This window comes from Vulpes vulpes, chromosome 3, assembly GCF_048418805.1.
Source record: "Vulpes vulpes isolate BD-2025 chromosome 3, VulVul3, whole genome shotgun sequence".
In the NCBI taxonomy this organism is placed as follows: Eukaryota; Metazoa; Chordata; class Mammalia; order Carnivora; family Canidae; genus Vulpes; species Vulpes vulpes.
Window position 1 is genome coordinate 13,995,497 of NC_132782.1, and position 14,946 is coordinate 14,010,442.

Sequence of the window (14,946 nt, forward strand, 5' to 3'; positions counted from 1 at the left end):
TATTTAGCAAGTTATATATTTCTAAAGCCACTTTTCTAGCAAAACTCACTCTGATGGATAGTTCACGTAGCACATTAGTTTATGAAACCTATAATCAACCGCACTCTACCAACCAAGATGAAGGGAGTTGAGCAATGAGGTCCCCTACCACAAGTTAAAAAGGAAAGTTAAATGAATATCAAACATTGTCTATTCATCACTCTTGAGCTAAATAAAGCTACTGTGGTAGAGACTTTGCAAAGATGGCAATAAGAATTCCTCCCATTTCTGTATACATGTCTCCCTACCATGTGATTTTACCACTCTGAGGCCCAACAAGCAGGGAAGGGAATTTGTGATGCGAATGAGACAGAGTGGCACGGAGTGAGTGCCATGCCTCCCTCAGCCTCTCAGAGCCCTTGCAGCTCCACCCCAGCTACCTGCAGCCAAGGGATAAAGTACAGGAGAGCCTCCTTGAGAATGAGACATCAATGGACAGAGGGCCAGCCAACAACCAGCACCGACCACCACACACACACATGTGAGATCACCTTAAAAGAGGTAGCCTTAGCCCAGCTACTTGAGGACGGGCCCTAGGCAAGAACCAGCAGGCCTGCCCCACCCAGGCCAGCCCAAACCATCAACCCAAAGAACCTTAAGCAAATAAAATGGACATTGTTCTAAGCCGCGAAGTTTTGGGGTGGTCAGTCACACAACTATGCATAGCTGATAAAAAAAGACTATCAGGGGGCACCGGGTGGCATAATGGGGCACCTGGCTGGCTGGCTCAGAGGTTGAGCCTCTGCCTTTGGCTCAGGGCATGATCCTGGGGTCCTGGGATCGAGTCCCACACTGGGCTCCCCACAGGGAGCCTGCTTCTCCCTCTCCCTATGTGTCTTTCATGAATAAATAACATCTTAAAAAAAAAAAAAAAAAGACTGTCAGAATCCTTGACACTGGGCCTTTCAGTTTGTCAGGCACCCCTGAAGGCAAAGCTTTAAAGGAGGTGTGCATCTCAACAAGATGTTGCCGCTGAAATCTTCTGGGGAACTACACTGTCCCTACTTGCTTTGGCCCCTTGCTGAGCCCCTGCAAATTTTAAACTTGGGTAGGCGCCTGAGTTCTTTTTCTCTCTCTCTCTCTCTCTCTCTCTTACTCCTGCTCAGGTCTGAGGTCTTTTGCTGCCTGGTGCTAGTCTCTGGCTTTACAGATGGGATCTTGGAATCCTTCCCCCTGGCCCCCCTCCGCCTACCGTGCATCCTCTTCAGTCCACCATCAGCTTTTGCTTTTGCTAGCCCTCCTCGAGACAAACAACTCATTGTAATCTGAAACCACAGTCCTGGATCATCTCATTACTTCTATGAAGCAGTGATGCTGGATCTTTTAAAAACAACGACTTGAAACAACCACCAGCACTGTTCAGGCTACAGTCGTTCTGCAAGATTAAATGATTATTCCAATAAAGCTACAACTGCTTAAAACAGTTTCTGGAAATATCTTAAGAGCAAATTAATGTCACATTAGAAACCGGTCTCGTTTCTTCATAGGATGCTGAGAGAAATGGGGAATTTTTTTTTAATTTAAAATAAAATGTAGCTATAAAGTGTAAGTGAACACCCTCCTACCATGTCCCCTTAGAGGAAACAATACCTCTTGTTGTAGGTAAATTCTGATGTGATCAATTGAAAAGTCAGTCACATCCTATAAAGATCATCTTTCATATATTTGACACTCCTTCTCCAAGAGACAAGGGAATAGTTAAACAACTGTATAAAACAAAAATAAATAAATAAATAAATAAATAAATAAATAAATAAATAAATAAATAAAACAACTGTATACAGCTAAAAACAATTCACCCCTCATACAGTACATGAAACGGGACATAAGCTATCAGCAAGTATGGGCTAAACAGGTGGCTGGAACTTTTACCCACCCTGGTGACTGCACATCAGTTACCTGCCTTCAAGGCTATTTAAGCAAATATAGAAGCATCAAAGATGCCTCTATTGTCTATTTCTAATGGGCTTTAAAGAGCAGGACATGAAATTATAGCCCTTAAAAAGTCTTGCTGCTTCTATGGAAACAATCGGAAAGATGGCTATAAATGAACTCAGAGGCTCATTATCTCTTAGCCTTAGAGATGGTCACTTTTTAAACAACTGATGAGTATTTATTTTAGTAAAGATAAACAGCCTAGCCTCTGATCTTGACTTATGCCAGAAATACTCTTCTTAAGTGAGTCCTAATGATCATAATTTGAACCTACACAGAGACCTTTCTCCTCGCCCTATTTCAGCTTCCCAAGTGCCCAGAAAAGGGGCCATGCTAAACCTGTTCCCACAACAAGCCTCCCTGAAGGTCAGGCACTGGACTAAGAGCTCCAGAAACTTGAAAGGGTATACACAAGGAAAAATTTTAAAGGATTACATAGTAAAATATTCTGTTACAGCCCCAGTTACCCAAGGGACACCAAACATGAGAAAGTACAGAGTGTTCCTGAATTTGCCCAAAATTAAACCCAGTTAATCTCCCTACACAGACTTTTTTTTTTTTTTTCCCATCCCTCAGTCATTAATTCTCTCTCCCAACAAAGCAGGTATCCTACCTAAACAGTGATAAGGGAGCATGAATTTCTGTTAAGGTACTGACTTAAATACTGGAGGTTTCATTTGCTTTGTGATACGTAACTTAGGTTAAACTGTTAATCTTTTCATGACTGAGACACCAAACTGTTTTAAACTTAAGAGAAAAGAAGGGTCCATGATTCAAGCTCACCATTTAAGGGACTAAAATTGATATAGGTTTTATTTTTTCTAAGTAGAGTTAATTTCACAACTCTTTTGTAATTTCACCCAAAATAAGCCAAACAGAAACAAAAAAAAATACCCAGTTAGTTCTCTCTTCAAAAATAAAAGAAAATAAACCAAAGTGATACATCCAACCCCAAGACCCCAAAGTGATTTCTTAAGGAAATGTAACATTTTGATACTTCTGAAAAGACTGGATTTCATTCGGGAGGATTCTCCCGAGTGCACAATAATCACAAGAACATCTCAGAACATCTCAGAACGAGTTAAGTGGGTAAGATAAAAAGTCACACTTCAAAACTATCTTCCTACGTCAACAGGGGTATCTGTTTCACCACACACACAGAATAACTGTTCTTCTGAAAATACGAATCATTTAGCTTTCAAATAGAGCAGAGAAAGAAAACAAAAGGTTTTTTTAAAAAAAATAATAATAAGGTTAGCATTGCCTGTCTTCTTTCTGTTCTGCTAAGTCAGTGGCAACGTCTTAGCATGTTATCAGGAGGTGGCCTCACGCTATTTACAGCCATCACAAGATTTAGTCATTTTTCTGAACATTTTGGAGAAATTATCATCCGCTGCTGTCCAATAAAACGTTTTGCGGTGATGCAAATAGTCTGTATGTGAGCTACCCAATAGGCTTATTGGATAGTGCGGATTATAGACTTGACGTTAAGGAAACAAAATCCAGTTCTGCAGCTGCACTAGCCACAATTAGCTACCGAGCATCTGAAACGTGGCTAGTGAAACTGAGGAACGGTTATTTTATTTTTTTTAAGATTTCTTTCTTTTAGAGCAGTTTTAAGTTTATAGCAAGACTGAGAGAAATGCAGAGATTTCCCACATACCCTCTGCCCCCACACAAGCACAGCCTCCCCCATTATCAACACCCCCAACAGGGGGCTGCTACACTTGTCCAAATGATGAACCTACGTGGCATGTCCTTATCACCTGGAGTCCACAGCTGACATCAGGCTTCTCTCCGGATGCTGCACCTTCTAGGGATTTGGGGGAAAAGGATAATGTCACACAGCCATCAGAAGGCTATCCCAGAGTGGTGTCACCGCCTAGACACGCTCTGTACTCTGCCTATTGCTGCCTCACCCCCACCAAAATTACTTCGTTTTCATTAATTTAAATGTAAATAGCCACATGTGGCTAGTGACTGTGGACTAGGCAGCCTAGAGCCAGACACCCTGTAAGGAAGGCTGTTGCTGCTCTGACCACGACAAAGCATCAGCTTGGCAGGAGGGCCTTGGCTCTAGCGCAGAAAGGGCTCCAGCTAATGATCAGCCCTGAAGTTCATCCACTTCACGTGCTCTCTCCACCCATCACCTTGCTGCTCCTCAATCTTTCACTTTCCAACACACCCATGCACGCCCCCAACTCCATCGCACTGGTGACAACAGGCAAAGGATGATGATGGAAATGAAGCGACTTTATGTTTACACATTACCACACTTACATGTTAAATAAAACACCCCCATGATGAAAGAAATATATATACTTTTAACACCTCTAAGGAAATAAGATTTTTACTATGATAGTTACATGGTAAATATGTTCCCAGATAGATATTTATTCTGTTAAAATGGGAGTTATAAAATTCATTGAGTCAATAATATTTCTAACTTCTTCCTTCTCACTAATGAGGAACCAACGTGATCTAATAGAGAAAAAAAAAATGCTAAACTAGGCAGGAATCACAAGCCTAAGATTCTAAGAACTTCTGGACCAACAGCTTAAACAAAAAAGAAAAAAAAAAAAACTGAAGGACTTAAGCCACTAGAGTCTTGATCTGTAAAACAAAGGAGCAGGAATGGATTTTCTCTTCAGTCTGTCCCAAAATTAAACTTCCTGATTCTGTATTCTTATGCCATTCCTCACTTAGGAATTAACTTATAAAACCGAACAATGACCTATCATTCCTTCCCCTGAGCACATTCTTTCCCTGCTTTCTTGAGTCACCCCATAATTAAGCAAAGGGATGGTGACATTGCCAATTAGGAAGGAAGGAAGGAAGGAAAGGAGTGAGTGAGTGAGGGAGGGAGGATTGAAATTAAAATGCAAGTAATACAAGACAGGCCAATAGGCACCAATCCAGGAAATAATCATCTTTTTATCAATCTCCAAACTAAATAGGGCAAGTGAAAAAGCAATGGGAATGCCCCTTGTTACAAACCCTGGTAAAAACTGATGCTACCAGTTCAAAACAAGAGCACAGATTCTTGTAAGACCTCAACCATCAATAGATTATGAGAAGTTTCTGAATTGTGACAGGTCACTGGCTTTCAAAATACTCCCCAAATGAGGGCACCTAGCTGGCTCGGGTGGTAAAGCATGTGACTCTTGATCTCGGGGTCCTGAGTTCAAGCGCCATGTTGGGTGAAGAGTTTACTTTAAAAATACATAAATAAAATTAAATTTTAAAAAATACTCCCCAAATGAAGATCTATCATCCATATGGCAGAAAAATCCTCAATCTTCACTTACCACACCAGTTTTTCCAGTAAATAACCCTAGTAGTGACTAACAGTTGGAAATCTAACCCCTCAAATGTCACCAAAACATATACTTTCACCTAAGGAATGAACTAAGGGAAGAGCCAAATGAGCACCATCACTACTTGGCCTCTGAGAGTTATACTCAATGTCACTTATTGAAAGAAATTCAAAAATAAAATAGTCTACTTAAAATGATGTTTTCATATATATTTAAATAAACAATCAGTTTTAAAAGGCAATTCAGCTAATTCCTCAGTGTCCAAGAAGTTTCTTAAAACTAAACCAGAGCTTATTCCCAAGCAACTGGCAAGTGGAAAGAAACGTGAACGGGTTACATCAGCATTTACTCACATCAGATGATTTAGATTCCAAAGTGTATCTAAATCAATTCTAGAAATAAAGCACTGCCAACCCATTCTCTTAAGATTTGCTATTTCTCCTCTGCTTCCCAGTTAAGTCACATCTAAAAGGCCTTTTTAATTAACATACTGAATTCTTCTCTAGTATCAAAAACTTGACCAATGAATGGCAGATTTACAGAAACTCTCAAAACACTTGAATCACTTCAACCATCTTGGAATTGTTTTGGTATAATTTAAAAAATCTGTCCTGGAAAAAAAAACAAAAAACAAAACCTTACAGGATTACAAGAATTCTATTTAGACAGAAAAAAAGAGGCTTTTTTTTCCCAATGAATACACTGTGAAGAATTATAATGCCTATTAGATTAATTTTGACTTAAAAGGAATGATGGTCTATGGTCTTAGCCATATCCTATCCACACCAATCCTGTTACCCTTGGTCCCTTATTATTTATAAAAATACAACCCTGCCATCATAACAACCTTTGAAACCACCTGTCCTGATACTGTGTTCCTGTGTTTCACCTGTATCTTTGATCTTCTCCCAACAGTCCTGATTTCTACCCAGCAAGAGGTCCCACTGAACTTCAAGGTTGGGTTATATATAAATACATAAACAACAAGAGAAGGGTCATGGGTATACCCAAGAAAGGAAAGCTCTATAGAGAAGAAGAGACCAATACCAGGACCTCCCCCGCCCTGCTCTACAGTGCCTAAGTAAAAGCATGCCACTAAGTATAAGGATGCCACAACTGTGATAGGGAGCTCGGGGTCCTAATCCAGAGAGACTACCTCACAGTCCAGCGACCTCAGGAAAGCTGGGCCTCTGCATGCTGCCTACCTGCACACTACAGGCAAGTGGAAGCACTCAAGTGCTTACTCTTCATCTGAAAGGATTAATGAGCTAATTTCTACAGAGCCCTTTAAGCTGATTGGCCCAAACACAACTAAATAAGTGTCATCATCAAGTGTAGGCAAAATCAAATTTTCAGGATCCAGGGAGGTAAATTTTTAGAAGTCAGGCAATGTTCTCCTTGCACAAGAAGGGAAAGAGTGTCTATCCCCAGTGTTCAGATTTTAATCCAGAAAACATTTATCAAATACTTAATACGAGGTGTGGGGTATCGAGACATGTCAAGAAGGAGGAGTTAACATCTAGCACCATGATGGGCAAAGCAGCAAATAATCTGCATAGAGTGAGAGGATAGAGTGTGAGGACTGCCAGGAGGTGAAATACCCAACAGAACAAGGGGCAAAAGGGAAAGGAGGCGCAGGGGCAGAGAGTGTTTCTGTGAAGAGAAATCATTTGTTCCAGGTCTTAACAGGGAGGCCAGATCCGGGTGTGTTCAGCTTATGGACGTGCATCAAGCTATACATTTATGACATGTCCACTTGTCCACGTGTATAGACCTCAATAAAATGTAAAAGGACAGTGGTCTCTGTTCAATACACGAAAACAGGTGTGGAATGGTGTTCCAAGCAGAGTGAAAAACTTGCCTCGCAAGGGTAGGAAAGCATGAATGGATCATTTCAGCAACTGCAAAAGGTTCGCTGGGGGTCTGAGAATGGAAATGCCAAGGAAGGTCTGTCTGAAAAGGGAGGCAAGAGACCATTCCCAAAAGGCCTTAGAGTGAACCTGAAGGATGACAGAAGAGCCACTCCTGACAAAAGCTGGGATAGCGCGGCCATCCTAACAATGCCTCCCGTAGCTGGGAGCAAGAACGGAGACGGGGAACCTCTTAGAACTTCTAGTAATCCAGGGGGAGCTGATAAGGCCTGAACCACATGGGTGATGGCCGAGGGGAAGATTTAGAGACACAGCAGGAAGGTAACAAGTATGTGGGGCACTCAGGACTGATGACCAAGCCAGAGCACCCAGGACCGATGATGGAGCCGGAGCACCCAGGACTAATGACTGAGCGGAGCATCCAGGACTGATGACTGAGCCAAGCACCCAGGATTGATGACCGAGCGGAGCACCCAGGACTGATGACCGAGCCAAGCACCCAGGATTGATGACCGAGCGGAGCACCCAGGACTGATGACCAAGCCGAGCACCCAGGACTGATGACCGAGTGGAGGGAGGTGCAAGATGGGAAAGCGGGGTGACCGGCCTGTTTGTTTCGCACTCGAGGGTCTTAAGGAAGACGGGAGGGTGTGGACGAAGCTCATGGGGATTCAAGCAATCGGAGCACTGGTAGAGGGACAAGGAGGTTAAATGGGGGTACGCAGCTCTGGGGGGCATCTGAACGGAGCCACGCGGGGCAGGGGGCGCCCGGCAGTGCCAAGTCCCGCAGCCCGGAGAGAGGGGGCCGCGCGGGCACTTTGGCTCCCGGACACAGGCGGTGGCAGCGGCTGGGCGAGTGGCGCTTTCCAACAGCTCAGCAGGAAAGGAAGGAAGGAGGCAGGCTGGTGGCTAGAGGAGCGGGGTCGTGAGCCTCTTGTTTCGCTCAGATAAGACAGACCTGGGAGTATTTTTAAACCGAGGGAAAGCAGCCGGGGAAGGGTGGATGGGGAGCAGCGGTGAGGCCTCGATCTGAGACCACGCGCTGCCGTCCTCTGGGTCCTCTGGTCCTCTGGGTCCTCTGGTCCTCTGGTCCTCTGGCGCGGGACCCAGTGCGACCCACGGGCACCTCCCAGGCAGCAGCACCTGCCCTGGGCAGGTTGCTCGGGTTGCTCCGTGTGCCCCCCTCACCACAGATGCCCCCCCACGACCTCCCCCAGGATGCTCTCCCCACCTGTCAGAGGGCCGCCTGGCACCGAAACCCTGAGCTCTCCAAACCGCCGGGCGCTCCACAGGCCTCAGCCTCCTCCTGAGGCCCAGGTGGGGGGCCTGCGAGCTCCCCTCTAGCCGTGCACCGCGAGGAGGGCCCTGGCAGGCAAGCCTTCCCCCCTGCTCCCTCCGTGCTAGGACCAAGCAGAGAAACCCTTCAAGCCACTAGACTCTTGCCTGAGACAGGGCTGTGTGCCCTCCTGATAACCTGCCACGGATTAGCAAACGTCATTTTTAGGAGTCACGGCGGAGATTGATTGAGAGCAGGCCCCGTGCCAGGCACCCTTCCAAGTGCTCTCCGCTCTCTCAGTCCTCACAACCTTATCTTTATCATCTGCGTGTTACAGATGAGGAAACTGAGTGCAGACACATCTAAGTAATTTGCTCAAGGTCACAAGGCCAGTGACTGCTTGGCCAGGATATGAAACAGACCCCGCCGTCCGACCCCGGAGCCTGCAGTGTTTTAATTCATTCTCAAACATCATCAAAAACATAGTGCATGACAGACTGTCAGACAGACAGGGAGAAATGCATGATGTGATCGCTCACAAATCAAAAGTGTAAATAAAGTATTGTGATAATACTCCCAAAAGCTTCTTTTCACCTAGAGACATTTTCCCACATGGCACTTTGAACAGCACATTTAAAAGAACTTTTCTTTTAAAAAAAAAAAAAGTAAAAGAGCATTTCTGTGCTCTAAAACTAATTATTATCCTTGTTAAGCTCAGCAGATATATTAAAAAAAAAAAATCCATGCTGGATTGTACAGTATATAGGGATGAACTGCATGGCAGGTGAACTATACCTCTTAAAGCTGTTATTCAAATGGGAGAGTAAGTGAAAATGATGCAAACATAAGTGAACATGATGAAGAAAGGCATACTGAGAAATTTGATAAAGACAAAAATTTCATGAGAGACATAAATGACCAAAACTAAGAGAACACGAAATCCAAATAGTAAATACAAACTTTAGGTGTGGATGGCTTCACGGGTGGATTCTATAAAATAAATAAATAAAAGAGCATTTCTGTTATACATGTACCTGCTGCCAATTATACACTTAAAAAACAGTTAAAATATAAATATTATGTGATCTATATGTGTATGTTTTACCACAATAAAGAAGTACAAAAAGAGTATTTCTACATGCATTTTCTCTTTCTCAAGTGAAATGTTAATGAAAGCCGAAGCCCTGTTTTAGGCTATGCATCTAAGGCCTCTTTTAGTTTAAAAAAAAAAAAAAAAGGCCAGGGGCACCTGGGTGGCTCAGTTGACTGAACCTCTGACTCCTGATTTCAGCTCAGTTCGTGCTCTCAGGGCCATGGGATGGAGCCCCATCTGAGGCTCCACACTCAGCACAGAGTCTATGCCTCTCCCTCTGCCCCACTCCAAATAATACACTCTTAGGGGCTCTCTCTCTCTCTCTCTCAAATAAAATCTTATAATGGACGCCTGGGTGGCTCAGAGATTGGGCACCTGCCTTCAGCTTGGGTCATGATCCTGGGATCCAGGATCGAGTCCTGAATCAGGCTCCCTCCCTGCTTCTCCCTCTGCTTGTGTCTCTGCCTCTCTCTCTCTGTCTCTCGTGAATAAATAAATAAATCTTTAAAAACAAACAAATAAATAAATAAATAAAATATTGTAGGAAAAACAAAAAAAGGCCAAACTAGCAAGCCAACAGCAGTAGCAAAGCAGCCCCATCTAAAGGTCTAGGAGATGCACACTCAGTGCCCCGGCCCTCTGAGGTCCTCCAAAAACGACTGAGGGCCAGTGTAGCTCTCAACGTCCTCAAGATCCCTCTAGAACATCCATAAAACCAGTTCTAATCCCCAAATCACAGAACTCTGCACAAACTCAGAGCACAGAGCAAACGGGGAGTACCCTGGGCTGCTTGCAGGAAAAGCTGTTGCTCCTCGAAAACCTGGCCTTATGCCCCATTACCTGAGCTTGGGGAAAATGCATCTGAATAGTTAAAAAAAAAAAAAAGCATCACAGGAGAATAATAAAGTGTTCCGCGTAGCCCTTGGTCAAACTATCGCTAGGATTCTAGGAACTAAATTATTTTTGTTGACTAGGACCAAAAATTATATGTATTAATTTTTTTAAGATTTTATTTTTAAGTAATCTCAACACCCAATGTGGAGCTTGAGCTCACAACTCCAAGATCAAGAATCCCACGCTCCGCCAGCTAAGCCAGCCAGGCGCCCCTAAATGTATTCCTTTCAAATCATTCTAAATGACCACTCAGGACAAAATAAATTGACACTGAGAAATCAAATACAAAACTAAAGAAAAGCTTGTCCTGAAAGAAAAAAAAAAAAACTAAGAAAATCAAACATCTTCTGAGGCACAAGTCTATTTAGGGCTTCTCTGAGGAAAATCAGCAAAGATCACAGCTCCTGCCACAATTATCGGACTCAAATACAGAAACTCAGATGGCAGAGACCACAGAAGTTCCTCAAGGTTGTTCAATATTACTACAGATGCCAAAGACGGTATTTACGTGACTCACTGTTCATTCTGTTCAACAAAGAAGTTCAACTATCATATCACCAACAAATAATTTTTCAATTGGCCTACCTTTGGGTACCCCTTACACTTCTAAAGAAGGAATCTGATGGGGAGCGGGGATGGAGGGGAGAGGTGAGGAACAAAGATTCATGAGGCTGAAAAGTATAGAGGAAAGAAAACCTGGCAAGAGCAGTTACTTGCGTGGGAGACAGAAATATCTGAAGTCTACTAAGACAAGAATATCGATGGCTAAAAGGAGTTTAATAACTTCACAACATTTTCACATTTTCAACCCCTAAGTATAAAGCTCTCCCCAAATAGACTTTACATCCTTTCCAGGTCATGCATAGACTTCTGAACCAGATTACCCGTAAGAGCATTACAAATTCTCCATTGATCTGTTCACGGCACAAGAACAGTGAGTGATACAACAAAGAAAACTTTATTTTTTACACTTGCAAAATCCTGTGTTTATTTTTCTAAAATAGAAGTCAAACAACTGAACCTGTCTTGTTTGAACTTTAGTAAACCTATTCTCTCATAATCCTGAGGCCCCAATCTCTGCCCAGAAGGAAATGAAGCAAAAGTGCTCTGTGCCACGCTGCAAAGTTAAAACACAACACGCGGTGCCTCCCTTGGTCTTCTGCTCAGGCACACCCGAGCCTCCTGCTGGTGGCCGTTCACACTGCTGGAGCCCTATCATATGACACCTGCCGGGCGGAGGGGGAGGCAGAGGCTCTTCACCGGCATTCGTGTAGAAACTAGTTCAGTGTCTGAACTACTAACTTCTGTGAGTAATATTTAAGTAAAAGTGCTTAACCACAAGTTCACTTGTAATCACTCAACTAGCATTAAACACTAAATGGAAATGGGTTTATAATTCCCTATAAACATTAAGCCCTTGCAAAACCCCTATGCCAGCAATCTGATTGGTCAATAACATGGCCCATGGACCATCTCTTAGCTGGAGAACAGAAGATACATTTAAAATGTAGAAAAGCCCTTTCCACAGGGTGAATGTGCAAAAACAGGAGAAGTAAGAAGCAGGTATTTCTGTTCTCAAATGCCTTAGGTAAACTGACCAACCATAATGAACAATGCTGTCACTGAAAGCAGAAAGAAGCCCTGCAATTAAGCCCATCACTTAAAAGATTTTTATTCATTAGCTCACAAAACTAGTCGGCCCAAAATACTGTGTTTTCAATAAGCAAAGCTTACATTTTAACGTAATAACGGACAAAAATAATCATATAAATTGGTTATAACTAAATTCTGGTGTTCTCATGATCCCCCCCCCCTTTGTGCTCTCCCAGTGTTCACCCATCACCTCTTATACAATCATTTACATAAAGTTGCCAGGTCCTTGAGGGCAAGAACCATTTTTATGAAATTGTATACTGCTAACACGCAGCACAATGCTTAGGACATAACAGACTCTTAGATGTTGTGGCACGAGTCAAAAAACAGGGGGTTACATGCTATAGTGTGTAAAAAGAGGGGTGGAGGAAGCCAATGTGCTCTGGCTCAGGAAAAGCAATAGGCTTCTCAAAGAAAATTCCCTCTGGCCTTGGGAGCTGAGTGAGATCCCCTAACAAAGTGGGCACTCGGACGAGAGAAGAGTCTGTACCCAGACAAGGAGGACTGGAAGACCAGCTGTGTCAAAGGACAGCACAATGCTCAGGGTGCAACCAACAGGCGCAGACCCGGAGAAAGGGCAAGCCTGTTGAGGGCAGGCAGTAAAACTGAAAAACTGAAGGGGGCTTATATGCCACCTTCAAGCAGTTTTCATTGAAAAGGATTTGAGAAGCCCTTAAAGCCATTTAATCCAGAAAGTGACACAAAGACACATTCCCTGAGAATCTCTGGCCCAAACTTGTGAAAAGTCTGGGTTTCCAAAGAATGTTATATAGAGATGCCTATTTTAGATTATCTGAAGTTTTGGTATCCTTGGTTACCGTTCTGCCCATCACCTTCTCCTGTAGATGAGCTATGCGTGTATTTCAGGCCACGCGGTTTCATTCCCAAGCAGCAGGTGATAAAGACTCATTTGCACGCCTATGAAATTTCTCCTGTTTTAATTTTTTAAAGGGGGGGCGGGAGTCTGGAGATTTTTTTTTTCTTTTTTTAGGAAAAGCAAAACACAGACCTAACATAAATATCCTGAATTCCTTTTCCATCACGGCGCACGCACACCAGGCCCCGCGAAGGCCGCCTGCCCCCGGGCCCCCGGGCTCCCCGACCCGGCTCCGAAGAAGGGCCTCGAGGGAGAGGTTCTGGGCCGCGGGTCGGCGCACAGCCCCCGGCCTTTCCCGTGCGAGGCCCGAGGAGGAGTCACGCCGCCCTCCCGCCGCGGACCCGGCCACGGTGTTGGGGACCGCAGAGAAGGCGGCTGCGAGCCGACCGGGGGGCGGCGGGCGGCGGGCGCGGGAGCCCGGGGCGGGGACCGGGGCTGGGGACCGGGGCTGGGGCCGGGGCTCCGAGGGGCGGGGACCGGGGCGCACCGGGCGGCGAGGCGGGCGCGGGGCAGCGGCATCCTCCGCGGCCTCGGGAGGGGCCCCGGGACCCACGGCGAGAGGCTGCTCGCGGGGCGCAGGGGCGCAGGGGCGCCCGCCGAGGCCCCCGGGACGCGGCCCCCCGGAGCAGCGCGGCGGCGCTGGAAGCCCAGGGCGGCGCCCCCGCAGCCCCGCCCGCCCCGCCCGCCCACACCGGCTGCGGCCCCGCCGCTCGGCTGGAGGCTGACGCGGCGGCTCCCCGGCTCCGCGGCTCCGCGGCTGCCCGGCCCAGCCGCCCTGCCTCTCCCGCTCCCCGGACCCCATCCCCGGCTCCCCCATCAGCCGCCCCGGCTCCCCGGCTCCCCGGCTCCGCTCTCCGGCCCCCATCCTCGGCTCCCCCATCCGCCGCTCCCCCATCCGCCGCTCCCCCATCCCCGGCTCCGCGGCTCCCCCGTCCCCGGCTCCGCGGCTCCCCCGTCCCCGGCTCCCCGGCTCCCCCATCCCCGGCTCCGCGGCTCCCCCATCCGCGGCTCCGCGGCTCCCCGGCTCCCCGACCCCCCATCCCCGGCTCCGCGGCTCCGCGGCTCCCCGCCCGCCCCGCCCGCCCCCCGCCGCCCCGGCGATCCGGGAGATAAAAGTTTGCAGCAGGCGGCTCGTCCGCAGTGCGAGTCACATCCGCCGCGCCGCCGCCCGCAGCAGCAGCGCTCAGAGAACGAACAAATACATTGAAAAAAAAAAAAAAAAAAAAAAAACTGTTGGAGCCGGTAGGCCCGAGGCCGTGCGCCAGCCTCCGGGCGAGCACGCCGGCGAGCCGCCCCCCGGGCCCCGGGCCCGCCGCACTGACCGATCACCTCCTGCAGCTCGTACGCGTCCCTGCAGATGGGCCAGCCGGACGCCTGCGCCGCGGGGCCGGGGGCCGGGGCCGGGGCCGGGGCCGGGGCCGGCGCTGCGGGGGCCGCGGGGGCCGCGGGGGCCGCCGCCGTCGCCGGGGCCGCGTGCTGGGGCGGCTGGACGTGCACGGGCGAGCCGCCGGGCTCCGCCATGATGCTGCCGGGCGGCGGGAGGACGCGCGGCCGGCGGACGACCTTCCGCTCGAAACTTCCCCGGCCTGGCCGCCGCCTCCCGCCGGCGCACGCCCTCCCCGCCGCGCCGCCGCCGCCGCCGGAGCCCCGAGGGGAGGGAGCAGGGAGGCCGGGCCGCGCGGAGGGCGGAGGCAGCGCGGGGGGGCCGCGCGGGGGGGGCCGCGGCCCCGAGCCTCGCGCGCGCCGCTGCCGCTGCCGCTGCCGCCTCCGCGGGAACCGCCCCCCCCCCCCCCCCGCGCCGGCGAGCCAGGCGGGCTCGGTCCGCTCGGCCCGGCCTCCCGCGGCGCCCGGGCCCCCGGGGCGGGCTCGCACGACGCGGCCGACCGCAGCGCAGGCCGGGACTCGGCGGCGCCTCACCGCCCGCATCCCCCTCGCAGCCTCGGTGCCCGGGCCCCCGCCCCGCCCCCGCCCGGCGCAGCGCGATCCCTCAG

The 14,946-nt window shown here is 48.0% G+C and overlaps 1 protein-coding gene across 10 annotated transcripts in view; it reads right to left on the reverse strand.

The window, feature by feature from the left end:
* The window catches only part of STK39 (serine/threonine kinase 39), a 437,393-nt gene that overhangs the window by 274,467 nt on the left and 147,980 nt on the right, over positions 1 to 14,946 (reverse strand). Inside the window, exon 1 of one of the 10 annotated variants that reach the window (XM_072751858.1) lies at positions 14,278 to 14,592. The exons of 8 other annotated variants lie outside the window; for them this stretch is intronic. In XM_072751858.1, coding sequence (XP_072607959.1) covers positions 14,278 to 14,476 — 199 coding nt within the window. In that variant the 5' untranslated portion in view covers positions 14,477 to 14,592. Of the gene's footprint in view, positions 1 to 13,087; positions 13,787 to 14,277; positions 14,593 to 14,946 lie in introns of those variants that run through there. One more of the 10 variants, XM_072751848.1, reaches the window with a different exon arrangement.